At 39.3% G+C, this 14,834-nt stretch overlaps 2 protein-coding genes and 1 long non-coding RNA gene across 8 annotated transcripts in view; 1 reads left to right on the top strand and 2 right to left on the bottom strand.

Annotated features, from left to right (window-relative positions):
• The window catches only part of LOC120421600 (zwei Ig domain protein zig-8-like), a 415,971-nt gene that overhangs the window by 284,336 nt on the left and 116,801 nt on the right, over positions 1 to 14,834 (bottom strand). The window lies entirely within an intron of this gene.
• LOC120421616 (uncharacterized) lies at positions 1,119 to 1,767 on the top strand. The gene is made up of 3 exons (XR_005606005.2): positions 1,119 to 1,473; positions 1,530 to 1,596; positions 1,651 to 1,767. It is a non-coding gene; the product is annotated as an uncharacterized LOC120421616 (long non-coding RNA).
• On the bottom strand, positions 2,939 to 4,274 carry LOC120421607 (uncharacterized). 2 transcript variants are annotated; one of them, XM_039584832.2, is made up of 4 exons: positions 4,171 to 4,274; positions 3,971 to 4,106; positions 3,429 to 3,832; positions 2,939 to 3,369 (listed from the first exon to the last, which is right to left on the bottom strand). In XM_039584832.2, the coding sequence occupies exons 3-4, from the start codon at positions 3,484 to 3,486 to the stop codon at positions 2,939 to 2,941; spliced, it is 489 nt and encodes a 162-aa protein (XP_039440766.1). In that variant the 5' UTR covers positions 3,487 to 3,832; positions 3,971 to 4,106; positions 4,171 to 4,274. The 2 variants fall into 2 exon arrangements, with proteins under 2 accessions (XP_039440766.1, XP_039440767.1); XM_039584833.2 differs by having other exon boundaries at positions 3,474 to 3,832; positions 4,161 to 4,266.

Raw genomic sequence — 14,834 nt, 5'->3', positions numbered from 1 at the left:
GGACACCATCAACACTGACATTAATCTGTCACTGTTTGACGAAATCGTTACGTTTGTCATTAACTGTAGCTATTTCCAATTCCAAGGAAATTTCTACTCCCAGATCGAAGGAACAGCTATGGGCAATCCGTTTTCACCGGTGATAGCGGATTATGTCACCGAGATCATCCTAGATCAAGTCACCAGCGAGATTGATTTCCCAGTCCCTGTCCTCAAAAAGTACGTAGATGATCTTGTACTTGCTGTGCCGAAGGATAAGGTAGACGAGGTCGTGGCGATCTTCAACAAACAGAACCCACACATCCAGTTCACGGTGGAAGTCGAGGTAGGAGGACGGTTGCCATTCCTAGACATGGTTCTGGTCAGAGATGAGCATCAACACATCAGAACTGAATGGTACAGGAAACCGATTTCATCGGGTAGGTTCCTGAATTACCATTCTCATCACCCACTACACCACAAAGTGAACGTCGCTGCAAACTTCGTCAAACGCGTTCTGGATTTCTCCACAAACATCTCCAGAAGACAAGCTATGACCATCATTCACAAAGAGCTGGCGAGGAACGATTATCCAAAGCAGCTGATCGGAAGAATGATCAACAGATACGATGAAAAGCAGCTTAGCAGGCAAAACGACACAAGTGAATCCCAGAACCAAACGCAGGTGAAAACATACTTCTCGCTGACGAATGTAAACAATCTCACTCAAAACATTCAGAAAATACTACAAAAAGACTACACACACATTTCTTTAGCTGTAAAACACACAAAAACAATCAAAAAGTTGTACCCCATGGTTAAAGCCATTACACCGAAAGAACAACAGTCATATGTTATTTACAAAATATCGTGCAAAGAATGTGAAGGTGTATACGTAGGTTTGACAACAACACACTTAAGTTTACGTACTGCAAATCACAAAACATATCAAAACAAAGTGAGAAAACTGAGGGAACAGGGATACATTGAAGAAGACGGCCAAATGAGAGAGATACAGGGAAAATCTGCACTTGTGAGCCATTGTATCACTAAAAAACACGAATTTGACATTGAAAACACTACAATATTAGACAGAACAAACTCTCTGAAAAAAAAAAAATTTTTGGAAATGTGCCACATAAGAAACACACCACACACCGTTAACAAAAAACAGGACACAGAAAATTTGAACATAGTTTATGCCGGTTTACTCCACAATATCAAAATATTGTACACTCCTAGTCAGAACCAATAGCCAAAACAAACACGGAAAACACACCAATACTACAACATCTCTGTAACACACTCACACATAGGTAGGGGGGGTACTGTCAATAATTGTCGCTACCAAGAAAGTGGTGGTTACCAATACGAGCTTTATACGAAAAGGGAAAGTAAAACACGAAAAGTACCGCGTAAACAAGCTCGGGTTCCACTGTCCAAATTGACCGTTGGTTTTATCCAGATTACCCGGATGAATACCAATCAGAAACAGTGAGTAACACATGATTGAGTACATAAACAAGTAACTTAATCTAAATTATTCACAGACAAACGACACTAACGACAGTTTACACTTTGACTAAAACTACACTGGACGAGAAACAATCCTTCTTAGTACGTATTTTAACAACTATTATTTAGTCATGGGCTAACAAAAATAAATTTTAGATTCCCTGAAGAAGACCCCATAGAGGGTTGAAACGTTGGATACGAGAAAATAAGCGTTGTTTCGAATTTTCCCGCCAAGACCGAAAAGCCGAAAACCTAACCTATAATTATATTTAACAGAGTATGCTACTAATTAATATGTATAAATTAATGTTGGCGTTCAAGTTCGGTGAGCATTCGCTTGATGTCGGTCGTGGCCGTGCGGGTGACCAGCGCCAGCAGAACTGCTCCAACGTAACCAGGGGTTAGTTTGGCGAGTTCGTCGTAGCATCCGGCCGGTTCGATCCGCGAGATCCCGTCCAAGCTGATTAGCAGCTGCGCATCGATTCGTCGTTCCATGTTCTTCTACGAGGTGACGCGGTTGATCTCGTCGAAGAAGAGTACGCGCGGCGACAGGATCAAACACCTTCCGGATGGGTTCCTCCGACTCCCGGAAACTCCCGCGACTGCAGCTGCTGGTCGCGGACGTTACGATTGTTGTTAGGTAGCTCACGTACAGTTTGGCGTTTGGGATGAAGCTGGACATGACTTTGGAGTCGAGCATTTTGGACGCTGCTCTTTGGCCTAGGAATAAATGTACTTCTGCAGGCCAGTCTGACAATGTTTCCGTGCCCTTGTTGCTGACGGTATTGAACCGCAAGGCTCGGCGTGCTGTAGAAGATGCGATTCAGATCATGTCTGATCTGCTGAATCGTCACGTTAGCAACAACATGAAACGGGCCAGTTCTGACATTTACTGCCGCAAATCGCCCGTGGTTGTCGTGCTGTTGGAAGAAAAAAATCCAGTTTAGTGATATCTGATGAGGACACGTTGCTCAACCGACCTTTCTGTGAGACATACAAACAGATTGTTGCTGTTTTTTGGCTCAGAGTTAGAGGAACGCATCGAGGACCAGATTCTCTACCGTCGTCATCTGTCTTGAGCTGATAGTCGCACGCAATCTGAACGGAAGTTCAGTAGAACTTACCTTAGGCGCAGCAGCGATGATCCCGTCTCGAGGTCCACGTCCTAAACCACGGTGGCACTGTTTACCGCGAACGTCGGTTCGCCGAGATGGCGTTGAGCTCGTCGAAGAGTATGAGGGTATGCTGGCTGGTCGAACACCTCCCGGATGCGTTCCTCCGACTCTTCGGAATAGCCGCTACCGAATCATTGGCGGCGATCTTAATTAATCCATTCATAAGCTGGCCAGCGATGGCGTGCGCAAGCAACGTCTTCCCCGAGCGGGCAGGTCCGTGAAACAGAAATCCACGCGGCGGCGGCAATCCGATAAACCTCCGGATGCGCCTACAAGGTGATCGGTTCCAGGTGCTTCCGGCCGGGGAAGGGCGTGTTGATGTCGAAATGGGTGCACGACTCGTCGGTGATGTGCAGAAGGAGACGCAGGAATTCCGACTTGGTTTTGATTTGGAGCAGGATGTGGAATCCGTGCGGGGGTTTTCTTCGCGGACGGCGGTTGGTTATGTACGGGTCGAGATCGGGTTTGCGGGGACCGGCGCCTATGCCCTTCGGGATGGACTCGATGTCGCGCATGACGAAGGTGCTTGTTTTGGGGATGGTCGCGATAATCTGGGAAGCTTCCAGGCTGCACAGTTGGAGAGCGGTTCCTTTGAATTTGCCGAAGGCAGTCAGAGTTTGGGCGAGTCCAGGTGACGTCCATTGAAAACCGGGCGGAGGTTTGGCGATCGTTGGCACGCGTTTGCGCAGACGCCTCGTTGCTATGAGAAGAAAAACGTTAATATTTTACAAAAAGTATATCATAAGCCAACAGACTCACGTTTGCTTCTGGGCGGTCGGGACAACTCGCTCAGTTGACACGTACACGAAATCGTCATCTCGCTTGAACAGCAGCTGTTCGATGTTCCGCTCCACAACCTCCCGCATCACCGAGATGGTACCTTCTTATCCCCCCAAAAGGCTGGGAACACTCACCAAACGGATCAACACCATTGCCGCTCCCCAATTTCCCTTGTCCGAATTCGCCTGAGTTCGCGGCAACGTTGCCAACTTGATTGCGTGCATATTCTGCGCGGCCACCCTGTTCTCGCCGGAAGAGCCGTTGTCGCCGTTACGTCCTGGCGCGATCGCAATCAGCGTTTTCCTGTTGTTGGGCGTTTTGCTACCGCCGGAAATCGTTGGGCATCGATATTGTCCATGACGAAGAACGGCGGCGGATGTAATCTGTGAATGGCAAAAATAAATTGATTGATTGATTCCGTCCAGGTAAGGCTTTTCCGGGTTGTCCGGACCGAGGGACGTTTGAACGGCTGCGATTCTCAAGTTCGTAGATCGTATTCAGTGGCGTCGTTTGTGACTTACTGTTCGCCTTACTGGACGATGTCCCCTTTGTTGCCGCGTTGCATCGGAAGCTTGGCCATCACCGAAGCCCGGTTTGGAATCGGCTTCTTGATTGACACACACGTTAAGATGGACATTCCTGGTAGGGGCAGCAAGGCTAAAACAAATAAAAATTAGGCAACGGAAAGAAAAACCTTTTCTACCGCTCCACCTTCCCTTACCCGATCCATTTTGTTCCGATGACGACGGAAAACTTCATTCGCAAACAGAACAAACCGAAAACAAGGCAAATTTTGCTAAGTCCAATTTTGACAGCTGAAAACAGTACATGCGACACCTACACTTGAAAAATAGAACTAAGTTGGCTCGAGTAGCTCGAGTGGACCTTTCACTGGGTAGTGTGGGCCTCGTCAGAGCTCGTCAGTTAAAAACGCAACTCAAAATTCGTATGAGAATCTTTTTTTTCGTGACGGCTTTCGCGGTTCACTCCCTCCAACTGTTCTAGAATAATATTTGAACACGGCGTATCTCTAAGCAAGTTTTTCAAGAAAAAGATTTCAGAATGCTTATTTCGTCGTTTTAAACCGAAACAAGGAAAAAACTATATTAATATAAACTATCCACCATTTTCAAATGTTTGGCTAAATAGTTCGCTTGACACTAACACAATAATAAATCACAGACAGTCTGTCTGGCACGAGTAAATGCGTGTGAGCTCTATCGGGTAAAATGGGCTATTATAAACAATTTGAGGACTTTAATTATGTTCTTTTCTTGAAAATATTTTAATTCATTATTAAAATGATGGCAGTCCAATAGGTCATTTTTCATTGTTGATAGATGTGTAGAACAATTTGCATTGAAAACACTTAATTTATAATACAATAAAAAAACATTGCCACTTTACCCGCTCTGCCCCTGTTCGTACGGGATCAAGACGATGCCACAATATAGTTGAAAAAAAAAACGGTTGGTGGTGGTAGTGTACACAACTCTTCCTTGCTCACATTCTTGGCAAATTCTTTTTGAATTTTACGGTCATAGTGAAGATACACATTTCACAATAAAAATATGACACTGACATGAATTAAACTTACCTGTAAAATAACGTGCACAAAAATCCAACTAATAATTTAGAACACACAGAAGCATGGTCGAAAGACGGACGATTCGCAGGGGATATTATGGCACGGACATTTCCAACAGTCGAGTTCGGTTTTTTTTTTCACAGTAACTAATGTTTATGCACAATGTTCACATTTTTTCATCCCGTACAAGAATGACGTAACACATAAAATTATATTTAAAATAAAAAAATATCCTGTCCTTATCATGTAAAGTTAAATTTTAATTCAATTTTACCTAATGATGCACGTACACTTTTATCATCATTATTAGCGGAGCGTAATGAAAGAACGTTCCCTAGTGACCAACTTTCAACTTCTTCCCTGTCTCCCTTCATCGAGAAATTAAAAGTGAGAGTGTGTGCAACATGGAGTTAAACCTTCTGTGCAGTTGCTGTGAAGGTTTCCATGGCACTTTGAAAAGTTTAACTCCATGTTGCACGCACACACTCTCACTTTTAATTTCTCGATTCGTACCGAAGGAAACCTAGCTCAAACGAGCGCGATTGCTGGAAGGTTTAAGCCGAAGGTTCATTTTTGGTTCAAGTGGTTCACACTAGCGAGGTTAGCCTGGCTTGAACCAAGGCTCATGGTTCAGGGATTCAGGCTTAAGCCTCAAAAGAGAGGTTTGAGCCGAGCCAATTTCAGCAATGAACCTAGCCTGAGCGGTTCATTTGGGAACACTGTCCAAAATTGCTAAGTATTGACAAAAATTTTATGATTTTATAACGAATTATGTTTGCAATCAAAACGTACTTTACAGATATTTAAAAAAGTGCACTGTTTTTATGATATAGTCAATTAAAGTTTATTTTTAACTGAAAAACTCCAGTTTTTCATTTCGTTTGAATGGCTCTAACAAATAAAGAGTTGCTTCGGCGGATTTGAACGGTGCGCGTCGCGGTTATCACGCAGGATTTTCGTTGCCGTTTCCGTCTTTGTTTTCCCCCCGATTGTGTGTGTATTTCGACCCGGGTGATTTCGCGATTGTTTGACAGTTGCTTTGGAGAATTTGAACGGTGTGCGTCGCGGTTATCACGCAGGATTTTCGTTGCCGTTTCCGTCTTTGTTTCCCCCCCGATTGTGTGTGTATTTCGACCCGGGTGATTTCGCGATTGTTTGACAGTTGCTTTGGAGAATTTGAACGGTGCGCGTCGCGGTTATCACGCAGGATTTTCGTTGCCGTTTCCGTCTTTGTTTTCCCCCCGATTGTGTGTGTATTTCGACCCGGGTGATTTCGCGATTGTTTGACAGTTGCTTCGGCGGATTTGAACGGTGCGCGTCGCGGTTATCACGCAGGATTTTCGTTGCCGTTTCCGTCTTTGTTTTCCCCCCGATTGTGTGTGTATTTCGACCCGGGTGATTTCGCGATTGTTTGACAGTTGCTTTGGAGAATTTGAACGGTGTGCGTCGCGGTTATCACGCAGGATTTTCGTTGCCGTTTCCGTCTTTGTTTCCCCCCCGATTGTGTGTGTATTTCGACCCGGGTGATTTCGCGATTGTTTGACAGTTGCTTTGGAGAATTTGAACGGTGCGCGTCGCGGTTATCACGCAGGATTTTCGTTGCCGTTTCCGTCTTTGTTTTCCCCCCGATTGTGTGTGTATTTCGACCCGGGTGATTTCGCGATTGTTTGACAGTTGCTTCGGCGGATTTGAACGGTGCGCGTCGCGGTTATCACGCAGGATTTTCGTTGCCGTTTTTGATTGTGTGGGTTTTTCGGTCCGGGCGGTTTCGCGTTTTCGCATTTTATTTGGTTTTATCTTTCCACAGCCGGCTGTCTAAGATTGAATCATTAATGCTAAACTCAACACCAAATAACCGGGAATAATCTCATCCGCATCCTCCGACTGTTTGCCTTGAGAATGCATAATACATCACACTATTAAACCAAATTTATTGATTATTGGGTCGCATCATCATCCTCTATGTTGAATCCTGGCCATTACCCTTACCCACTAACAAAATCCCAAGTAGAAGTAGTTTTCCGGCACACGTGGGGGTGTGGATATCGTATAGAACCCACCCTTGGTAGCAACCTGTGCTAACTAACATTCCCGTCCCAATCCCCCGAGATCTACAAACTGACATGGCGGGCGCCGTTGGTGGCCAATGACTGTTACCTATTTGCTTCAGATCAAGTTTTAATGATCTTGATGTTTTATCTTTTCAACGCATTCATACATGCTGTTGATAAGGGAAACACCATTAGATCGTTCAAGCGTATGGTCGGTTGTATTGATAGGATATTACGGTCCTGTTCAGCAACGGAGAAGGACAACCATGGGTGGTCTCTCATGCTCATGCTCATGCTCATGCTCGTTTGAATGGCTCTAACAAATAAATATTGTTGTTTAGTACAAAATTAAAAAATATAATAATATGAAATCATTCTAATTACAAGAGATTTTAAACTCCTGCAAAACTAATTACAGAAAATACTCCCAAAGCGATCTTTTTACTTACACTTGAACATCAAATGCCACGTGCACAGTAAGCACATTCATTAGCCCCGCAGGACTTAACCGTCGAATATGTTTGCATGTGGGTGTGGCGTATACGCTAACATTTCCATAAAGCGTCTATAAATTTGCATGAGGTTCTTCTTCTTGGCATTCAGCTGCGGCTGCGGGAAATGCGCTTCCTCGTTAAAACATTTACACTAAATGATTCTAATGTCTCGCTGGGGAATCCGGTGCCGCTCCTCGTGCTATTTTCCTGAAGTTGCGGGGTTGGAAACATCATCTCTAATTAAACATTGCTGGGAAGGTGGTTTTTATGTTTGACTTGAGATTTTTAAAGCTATGATAAGTTAGATTATGTCATTAGTCAAAATTAATAAGCATGCTAAATTTGAATTTTAAAACAAAAAAGTTCAAAATAGAGCCAACAACCCTCATTTCAAACCAAGTAACCAGTTCAAGTAAGGACTGTTGTTCATAACACACAATCGGAGGCCGTGACCAAGAGTTTCACCCGGAACTGCAAACCTATGTTTATGAAAATGAGCCATGGTGGAGGACGAGGAATTTTGTTATGTTTGCTCAGTTGTTTGTGAAGGCAAATAGAATGATGCTCGGTTATAGCCAACCAAGCAGCTTACCTCCCCTGGGGCTGAAGAGGAGATAGCTTGAATTACATTATCATATTCCGACGGGCTCCGGGAGCCGGAGGTTGCTCATCAAGCAACCTCCGGCAAAAGGCAGGGGTTCTAGCATTCTAACAGAAGAAGGCTTGTATTCCGACAGGTTTGTATGTAGCTCTAACATGTCGTCGTTGTGCTATCTTGACAACACCCTGAAAATTGTTGTAAGTGCGTCAACTGGCCAAAGGGATTTCAGGTCAGAACGCGTTTGACACACGTGCATGCCCGACTACCATGAACATTGTTGATCATAAATCGGGACTCCGGCAACCAAATTCAACCAAACTTCAGGACACAGAATGTACATAAAGGTCAACTAAACAAACGTGTTTGTTTTTGTTTACATTGCGTGCTCTAGATTTTGTTTATTTGAGGTCAAACATTAAAACGCGTTTTCTCGGAACGTCAAAAAGCGACGTAAGAAAAGTCAGCATCGACTTCCAGGTTGTGTCAAGATAGCCTGATCAGATCGAAACTTATTTTAATTTAGAATTTCCAGAGACCCAGATTGCCTTTCTGGAGGCGATTCTCAGAAATCTGTATCAGGAACAGAAAGCATCTTGAAAACTTTCTCGATCTGGCAACATTGTATTGCACTCAACGCACTAACACACACTCTCTCACACGTGCAAAGAACATCAGCGCACTGACAATAACTCTGGCAGACATGGGAGAAATGGAAATGAGCTCGAATAAATTTAATGAATATTAAAGTGATTTTAATTAAACAAACGTTACGTTGGCAGTGCTGCCAACAAATCACGACTCTCCTCTCTCACCCCTCCTAATGAGCTCGAGTGTGTGTGTGCTGACTGTCGCACTCATCACCACCACCAGCAGCAGCAACGCTCTCATCGGCCGGAAGGAGTTGAGCTTGAGTGGATTAAATATTATTTCGATCCCGCGTCGCACGCCTGAAAACTGCCAGAGAGGAAATTAAACTCGATGGCAGCCGGGTTGAGCGCTCGGTCGTTCATTTCAATTATTGTCATAACAAATGGCGCTGTTTTTTATTTAATTTTTTTTTTCTCTCGAAGTAGACGCAGCCAGGAGCACTTTTGCAGTTTGCGCTGACACATTTGTTAATATCCTCGCTCGGAAGTGGAATAATGAGGAAAGTTTTTTTTACGGTCTTTATGAGAGCTTTGTTTTCTAAAATAAGCTTTTGTGTTAGTTTTCTGAGCTCCACAAGCTTTTTGTAATTCTAGAGATTTTTTATTGAAAAGGTCCTTTAAGATATTGTGTTTCATATGTTTATAGGACCTTTTCAAATAAAACTCTAGAATTGTTTAAATGTGTTATTATGAGCAATTCTCCACAAAAACCGAAAATGGATTGAATTTGCATATTTTTTTTTTTCGCTTAGACTTAGAGGGCTTACTCTATGATCAAAAATGGCATTTTACATCATTGGATCCCATCCATATAAGTTTCCATACAATGTTGACAACTGTCCGTACAAACATGGTTTGTAAATGGGGCCAAAAAGGAAACTTTTGAGCTACAAAAAATATGGATAAAAAATAGATAAATGATATTATTTTTGAAATAGCTTGATTTTTTAAACTAATGAATATTAATAATCGTCGAATATAAACAAGGCATATTGAAAATTTTAAATTGAAAAGTACTTTATTTTTTTAATAATATGTGCCATTTTCAAGTAAAAGGCAGTATTTTTTAAGGTTTATTTAAGGTTAAAGTATTTAAGCTTAATTTTTTCCATATATAGGTCCATATAAGATAACAGCTGAGAAAATTCTTTGTCTTTTTTTAATGTATAATGAAACGCTGGTATAGAGCAAAGTACAGAATTAATATTCTGAAATTTAAGTGTTCCATTTTTTTTTCAATTAGGGGAAATTCTCGTATGTTTGGCAGGTTATGCACTCGCTCCTAACTCCATCCAATTTGCTGATTTTCACTATTTAAACAATTAATTTTGTAAAACTTTTGATAGAAACTTGCTTGCTCACTTCTCATTGAGCTATTTATCACTCGATTTCAGTTGAAAACGCTTTTAATTAGCATTAATTGAATGTCAAAGTTCTGACCTGCCAACATTAGAGGCACGCTAGAATTAGATGCCGTTCCCCTAGCTATTTATTTTCAACTGAAGATAACTGAAAAACTTTTGGTCTGCCTTTAATATCACAAATAAAAATCTTTGCTAAAATTACCCATCTTTCGAGTAAAAATATTCTCAACATTTCAAAATGGCTAGAAAATAAATTTCGGAAAATATTTGAAACAAATTTTGAAGAAAAAATCAGTAGTTTAAAAAATTCGATGCTTTAGTAGACTATTTAAAAGTTGATTTTATTTATTTCCTGAAGTTTTGGCATTCTTTTCAACATGACCAGTTCTTTGCACTGTTTTAGATTTTATTTTATTGAATTCTGGGAGTTTTTGTATTCTTCAAAAACTTGATCAATTATTTGAAAATATATTTGTTTCTCAAGAAAAAAATCTGTAGTTTCTAGAATTAAAAAAACATAACCAGTTCTTTGGACTCATCAATAACTGATTTTATTCATATCTGGGTGTTTTGCGTTGTTTTAAAATTAACCTGTGCTTTGAAAATAATACGTTTAAAAAAATGGTTTTTAAATAATTTTCAAGCATGACCAGTTCTTTAAAAATAAATTGGATTTGAACATGGATAGAAATCCTGTAAGCTAATCCAGTTACTCTGTGTTGTTGAATTCGACAACATTGAAATGTTTTCAAAATCGTCAACATTTTTTCCGATTTTGAACAACAATGTTGTCGATTTCGAAAAAAGAGATCGAAGCAATCTGTGCCCGTGGTCGGACGCGTTTTTTGAGCGATGTCATTTTTTTACCTTTTAATTGTTTTTCAAAGTGTAAAGTGTCTTAAAATACGGAGATCTCATTATTATTTCCGGTTCAAGACATTTATAGTTAAAGTGATGGAAGTGGCAGGCAGACTTTTTCGGTGAATTTTTTGAAATACGACTTCCACGACTCGGCAGAGTTGCTCCACCGGGAGGAGATGTCAGCAGCAACAAAAAGAACAGGACCTGGTTCACGAAGTGGCCATCAACTAGAGCGTTCCTGTGGTTGCAGTTCGTACAACATAAATTCCAGAATGATGACGTCGTTTTTCAAGAATTGTCGAAGCAGATGTGGGTGGTGATCATTAAAGTGGATCGCTTGCAGTTAATCGTGCGGTATCAGGACTGCTGCCGGAAGCTCTGCTGATCAAGACAGGGATTCAAGAAAAGTCAAGATTCAAGTGACACGTGGCGAAACAATCGGAAATGAGCTGGTTTCAAAGATTCTTCGTTTTGGTGAGAGCTTTCCATTATTATTTTCAAATAACTCTTACATCCACTGAGTAGTTCTCTAGGATTTCGATCATTCGATTTTTTTTGTATTTTTTAATCTGACTGAAACTTTTTTGGTGCCTTCGGTATGCCCAAAGAAGCCATTTTGCATCATTAGTTTGTCCATATAATTTTACATACAAATTTGGCAGCTGTCCATACAAAAATGATGTATGAAAATTCAAAAATCTGTATCTTTTGAAGGAATTTTTTGATCGATTTGGTGTCTTCGGCAAAGTTGTAGGTATGGATACGGACTACACTAGAAAAAAATAATACACGGTAAAAAAAATTTGGTGATTTTTTTATTTAACTTTTTATCACTAAAACTTGATTTACAAAAAAACACTATTTTTAATTTTTTTTATTTTTTGATATGTTTTAGAGGACATAAAATGCCAACTTTTCAGAAATTTCCAGGTTGTGCAAAAAATCATTGACCGAGTTATGAATTTTTTAATCAATACTGATTTTTTCAAAAAATCGAAATTTTGGTCGTAAAAATTTTTCAACTTTATTTTTCGATGTAAAATCAAATTTGCAATCAAAAAGTACTTTAGTGAAATTTTGATAAAGTGCACCGTTTTCAAGTTATAGCCATATTTAAGTGACTTTTTTGAAAATAGTCGCAGTTTTTCATTTTTTAAAATTAGTGCACATGTTTGCCTAGTTTTGAAAAAAATATTTTTGAAAAGCTGAGAAAATTCTCTATATTTTGCTTCTTCGGACTTTGTTGATACGACCTTTAGTTGCTGAGATATTGCAATGCAAAGGTATAAAAACAGGAAAATTGATGTTTTCTAAGTCTCACCCAAACAGCCCACCATTTTCTATCGTCAATATCTCAGCAACTAATGATCCGATTTTCAATGTTAAAATATGAAACATTTGTGAAATTTTCCGATCTTTTCGAAAAAAATATTTTCAAAATTTTCAAATCAAGACTAACATTTCAAAAAGGCCAAACATTCAATATTACGCCCTTTTAAAATGTTAGTCTTGATTAGAAAATTTTGAAAATATATTTTTCGAGAAGATCGGAAAATTTCACAAATGTTTCATATTTTAACATTGAAAATCGGACCATTAGTTGCTGAGATATTGACGATAGAAAATGGTGGGTTGTTTGGGTGAGACTTAGAAAACATCAATTTTCCTGTTTTTAAACCTTTGCATTGCAATATCTCAGCAACTAAAGGTCGTATCAACAAAGTCCGAAGAAGCAAAATATAGAGAATTTTCTCAGCTTTTCAAAAATATTTTTTTCAAAACTTGGAAAACATGTGCACTAATTTAAAAAAAATGAAAAACTGCGACTATTTTCAAAAAAGTCACTTAAATATGGCTATAACTTGAAAACGATGCACTTTATCAAAATTTCACTAAAGTACTTTTTGATTGCAAATTTGATTTTACATCCAAAAATGAAGTTGAAAAATTTTTACGACCAAAATTTCGATTTTTTGAAAAAATCAGTATTGATTAAAAAAATCATAACTCGGTCAATGATTTTTTGCACAACCTGGAAATTTCTGAAAAGTTGGCATTTTATGTCCTCTAAAACATATCAAAAAATAAAAAAAATTAAAAATAGTATTTTTTTGTAAATCAAGTTTTAGTGATAAAAAGTTAAATAAAAAAATCACCAAATTTTTTTACCGTGTATTATTTTTTTCCAGTGTAGTCCATATCCATACCTACAACTTTGCCGAAGACACCAAATCGATCAAAAAATTCCTTCAAAAGATACAGATTTTTGAATTTTCATACATCATTTTTGTATGGACAGCTTCCAAATTTGTATGGAAAATAATATGGACAAACTAATGATGCAAAATGGCTTCTTTGGGCATACCGAAGGCACCAAAAAAGTTTCAGTCAGATTAAAAAATACAAAAATTAAAATTGAAGAAAAAAGACCGATTTCGTAGAGAATTGCTCCACTCGAACATCCATCCATTTCACTAAAGACCAACCACGCCAATCTTACTATATACGCGGTAGGGTGTTCCCTTGGTCGTTCGCTGTGAGTTGTGGATTGCCTGCTTCTCTAATGAAGGTTCGACTGAGGGGGCATGCTTATTAATTTCTCGTCGCTCCATACCCTCAGTGACGTGATGGGAGCAAGGGCGTCTATGCAAAGTGTCCCTACACCCGCTACAAATTTCTGGCGCTTGGGGAGGGAAGAGGGAAACCATTTTGAAATATGCGCCGGTATTTGTAGCACTAAAATTCGTGAAAAAAAACTTATGCACGTGGGTGTACAGATTACGGAGTAAAAGATGATCGAATTGTTCACCTAGCGCTCACATGTGTTTCGGGACCAAGTTGCCTGCGGGTATGGGGATCATACATACATACATACATACAATGTTGTCGATTTCGAAAAAAAAAACATTGAAATTGAGGAAAAGTTAACGAGAGTTACCGGATTAGCTTACAGGCTTATTATCCGTGGAAAAATATGATTCTATGAGTTTTATAGCCAGGTTTAGAGAATCAAATGTTGAAAATAAATTCTATAATTTATTAAATTCTTTACAACATGACTAGATCTTTGAAAATGATTTTTTTCCTGGTAAAAATTCTGTAAATCATGACCAGTTCTTTGAAAAAATTAAAGGTGATTTCATTAATTTCTGAGAGTTCTTGCATTATTTTCATAACAACAAGTTCTTTGTAAAAAAAAAGTCGTTTTAAAACATGTTTCTATGTGTTTTATATTCTGTTAATCATAAACCAGGTTTAGAAAATCAATTTTAATAAATGTTTTTCGAGTTTTCGCATCCTTTTTTGGCTGGTACAAATTTTATTTGAAATTTTTGTCTCCCCTCCCTCAAAGTTGGCCCGAAAAATCAGGGGGCAAAATAAACATATTTTTCAAAAAACTTCAAAATTTCAATGGAAATTGAAGTGAAATCAGCTGAAATCAATTTAAAATGCATTCCCCTGCGTTTAGAATCATTTTTAGCATGTTTGAGTTGGTTTAAAAATCTTAGTAATTTTTGGAAATTAACGCAAAAGGTTTTTTTCCCGAAATTTTTTGTTTCGTAAAATCATAATTTTTTAGTAAACTAATGATTGCAAAACAACTGTACGAGTGTAAAATGCATTTTTAAACACCTTTTCCTTGCCAATGTTGAAACTATGGCTTGTTATTTCATTTTTTTTGCCCCCCTCGACCCCGGCCAGAGCCGAGGGACAAAAACTTAAAAAAAATATTTGCATCGGCCTTAACAGTTCTTCAAAAATAAATTGGTTTTTCAAAA

Source organism: Culex pipiens, chromosome 3, assembly GCF_016801865.2.
Source record: "Culex pipiens pallens isolate TS chromosome 3, TS_CPP_V2, whole genome shotgun sequence".
Taxonomy (NCBI): domain Eukaryota; kingdom Metazoa; phylum Arthropoda; class Insecta; order Diptera; family Culicidae; genus Culex; species Culex pipiens.
Note: the sequence above shows the minus strand (reverse complement) of the source record. Positions and strands in the feature narration are given on the sequence as shown.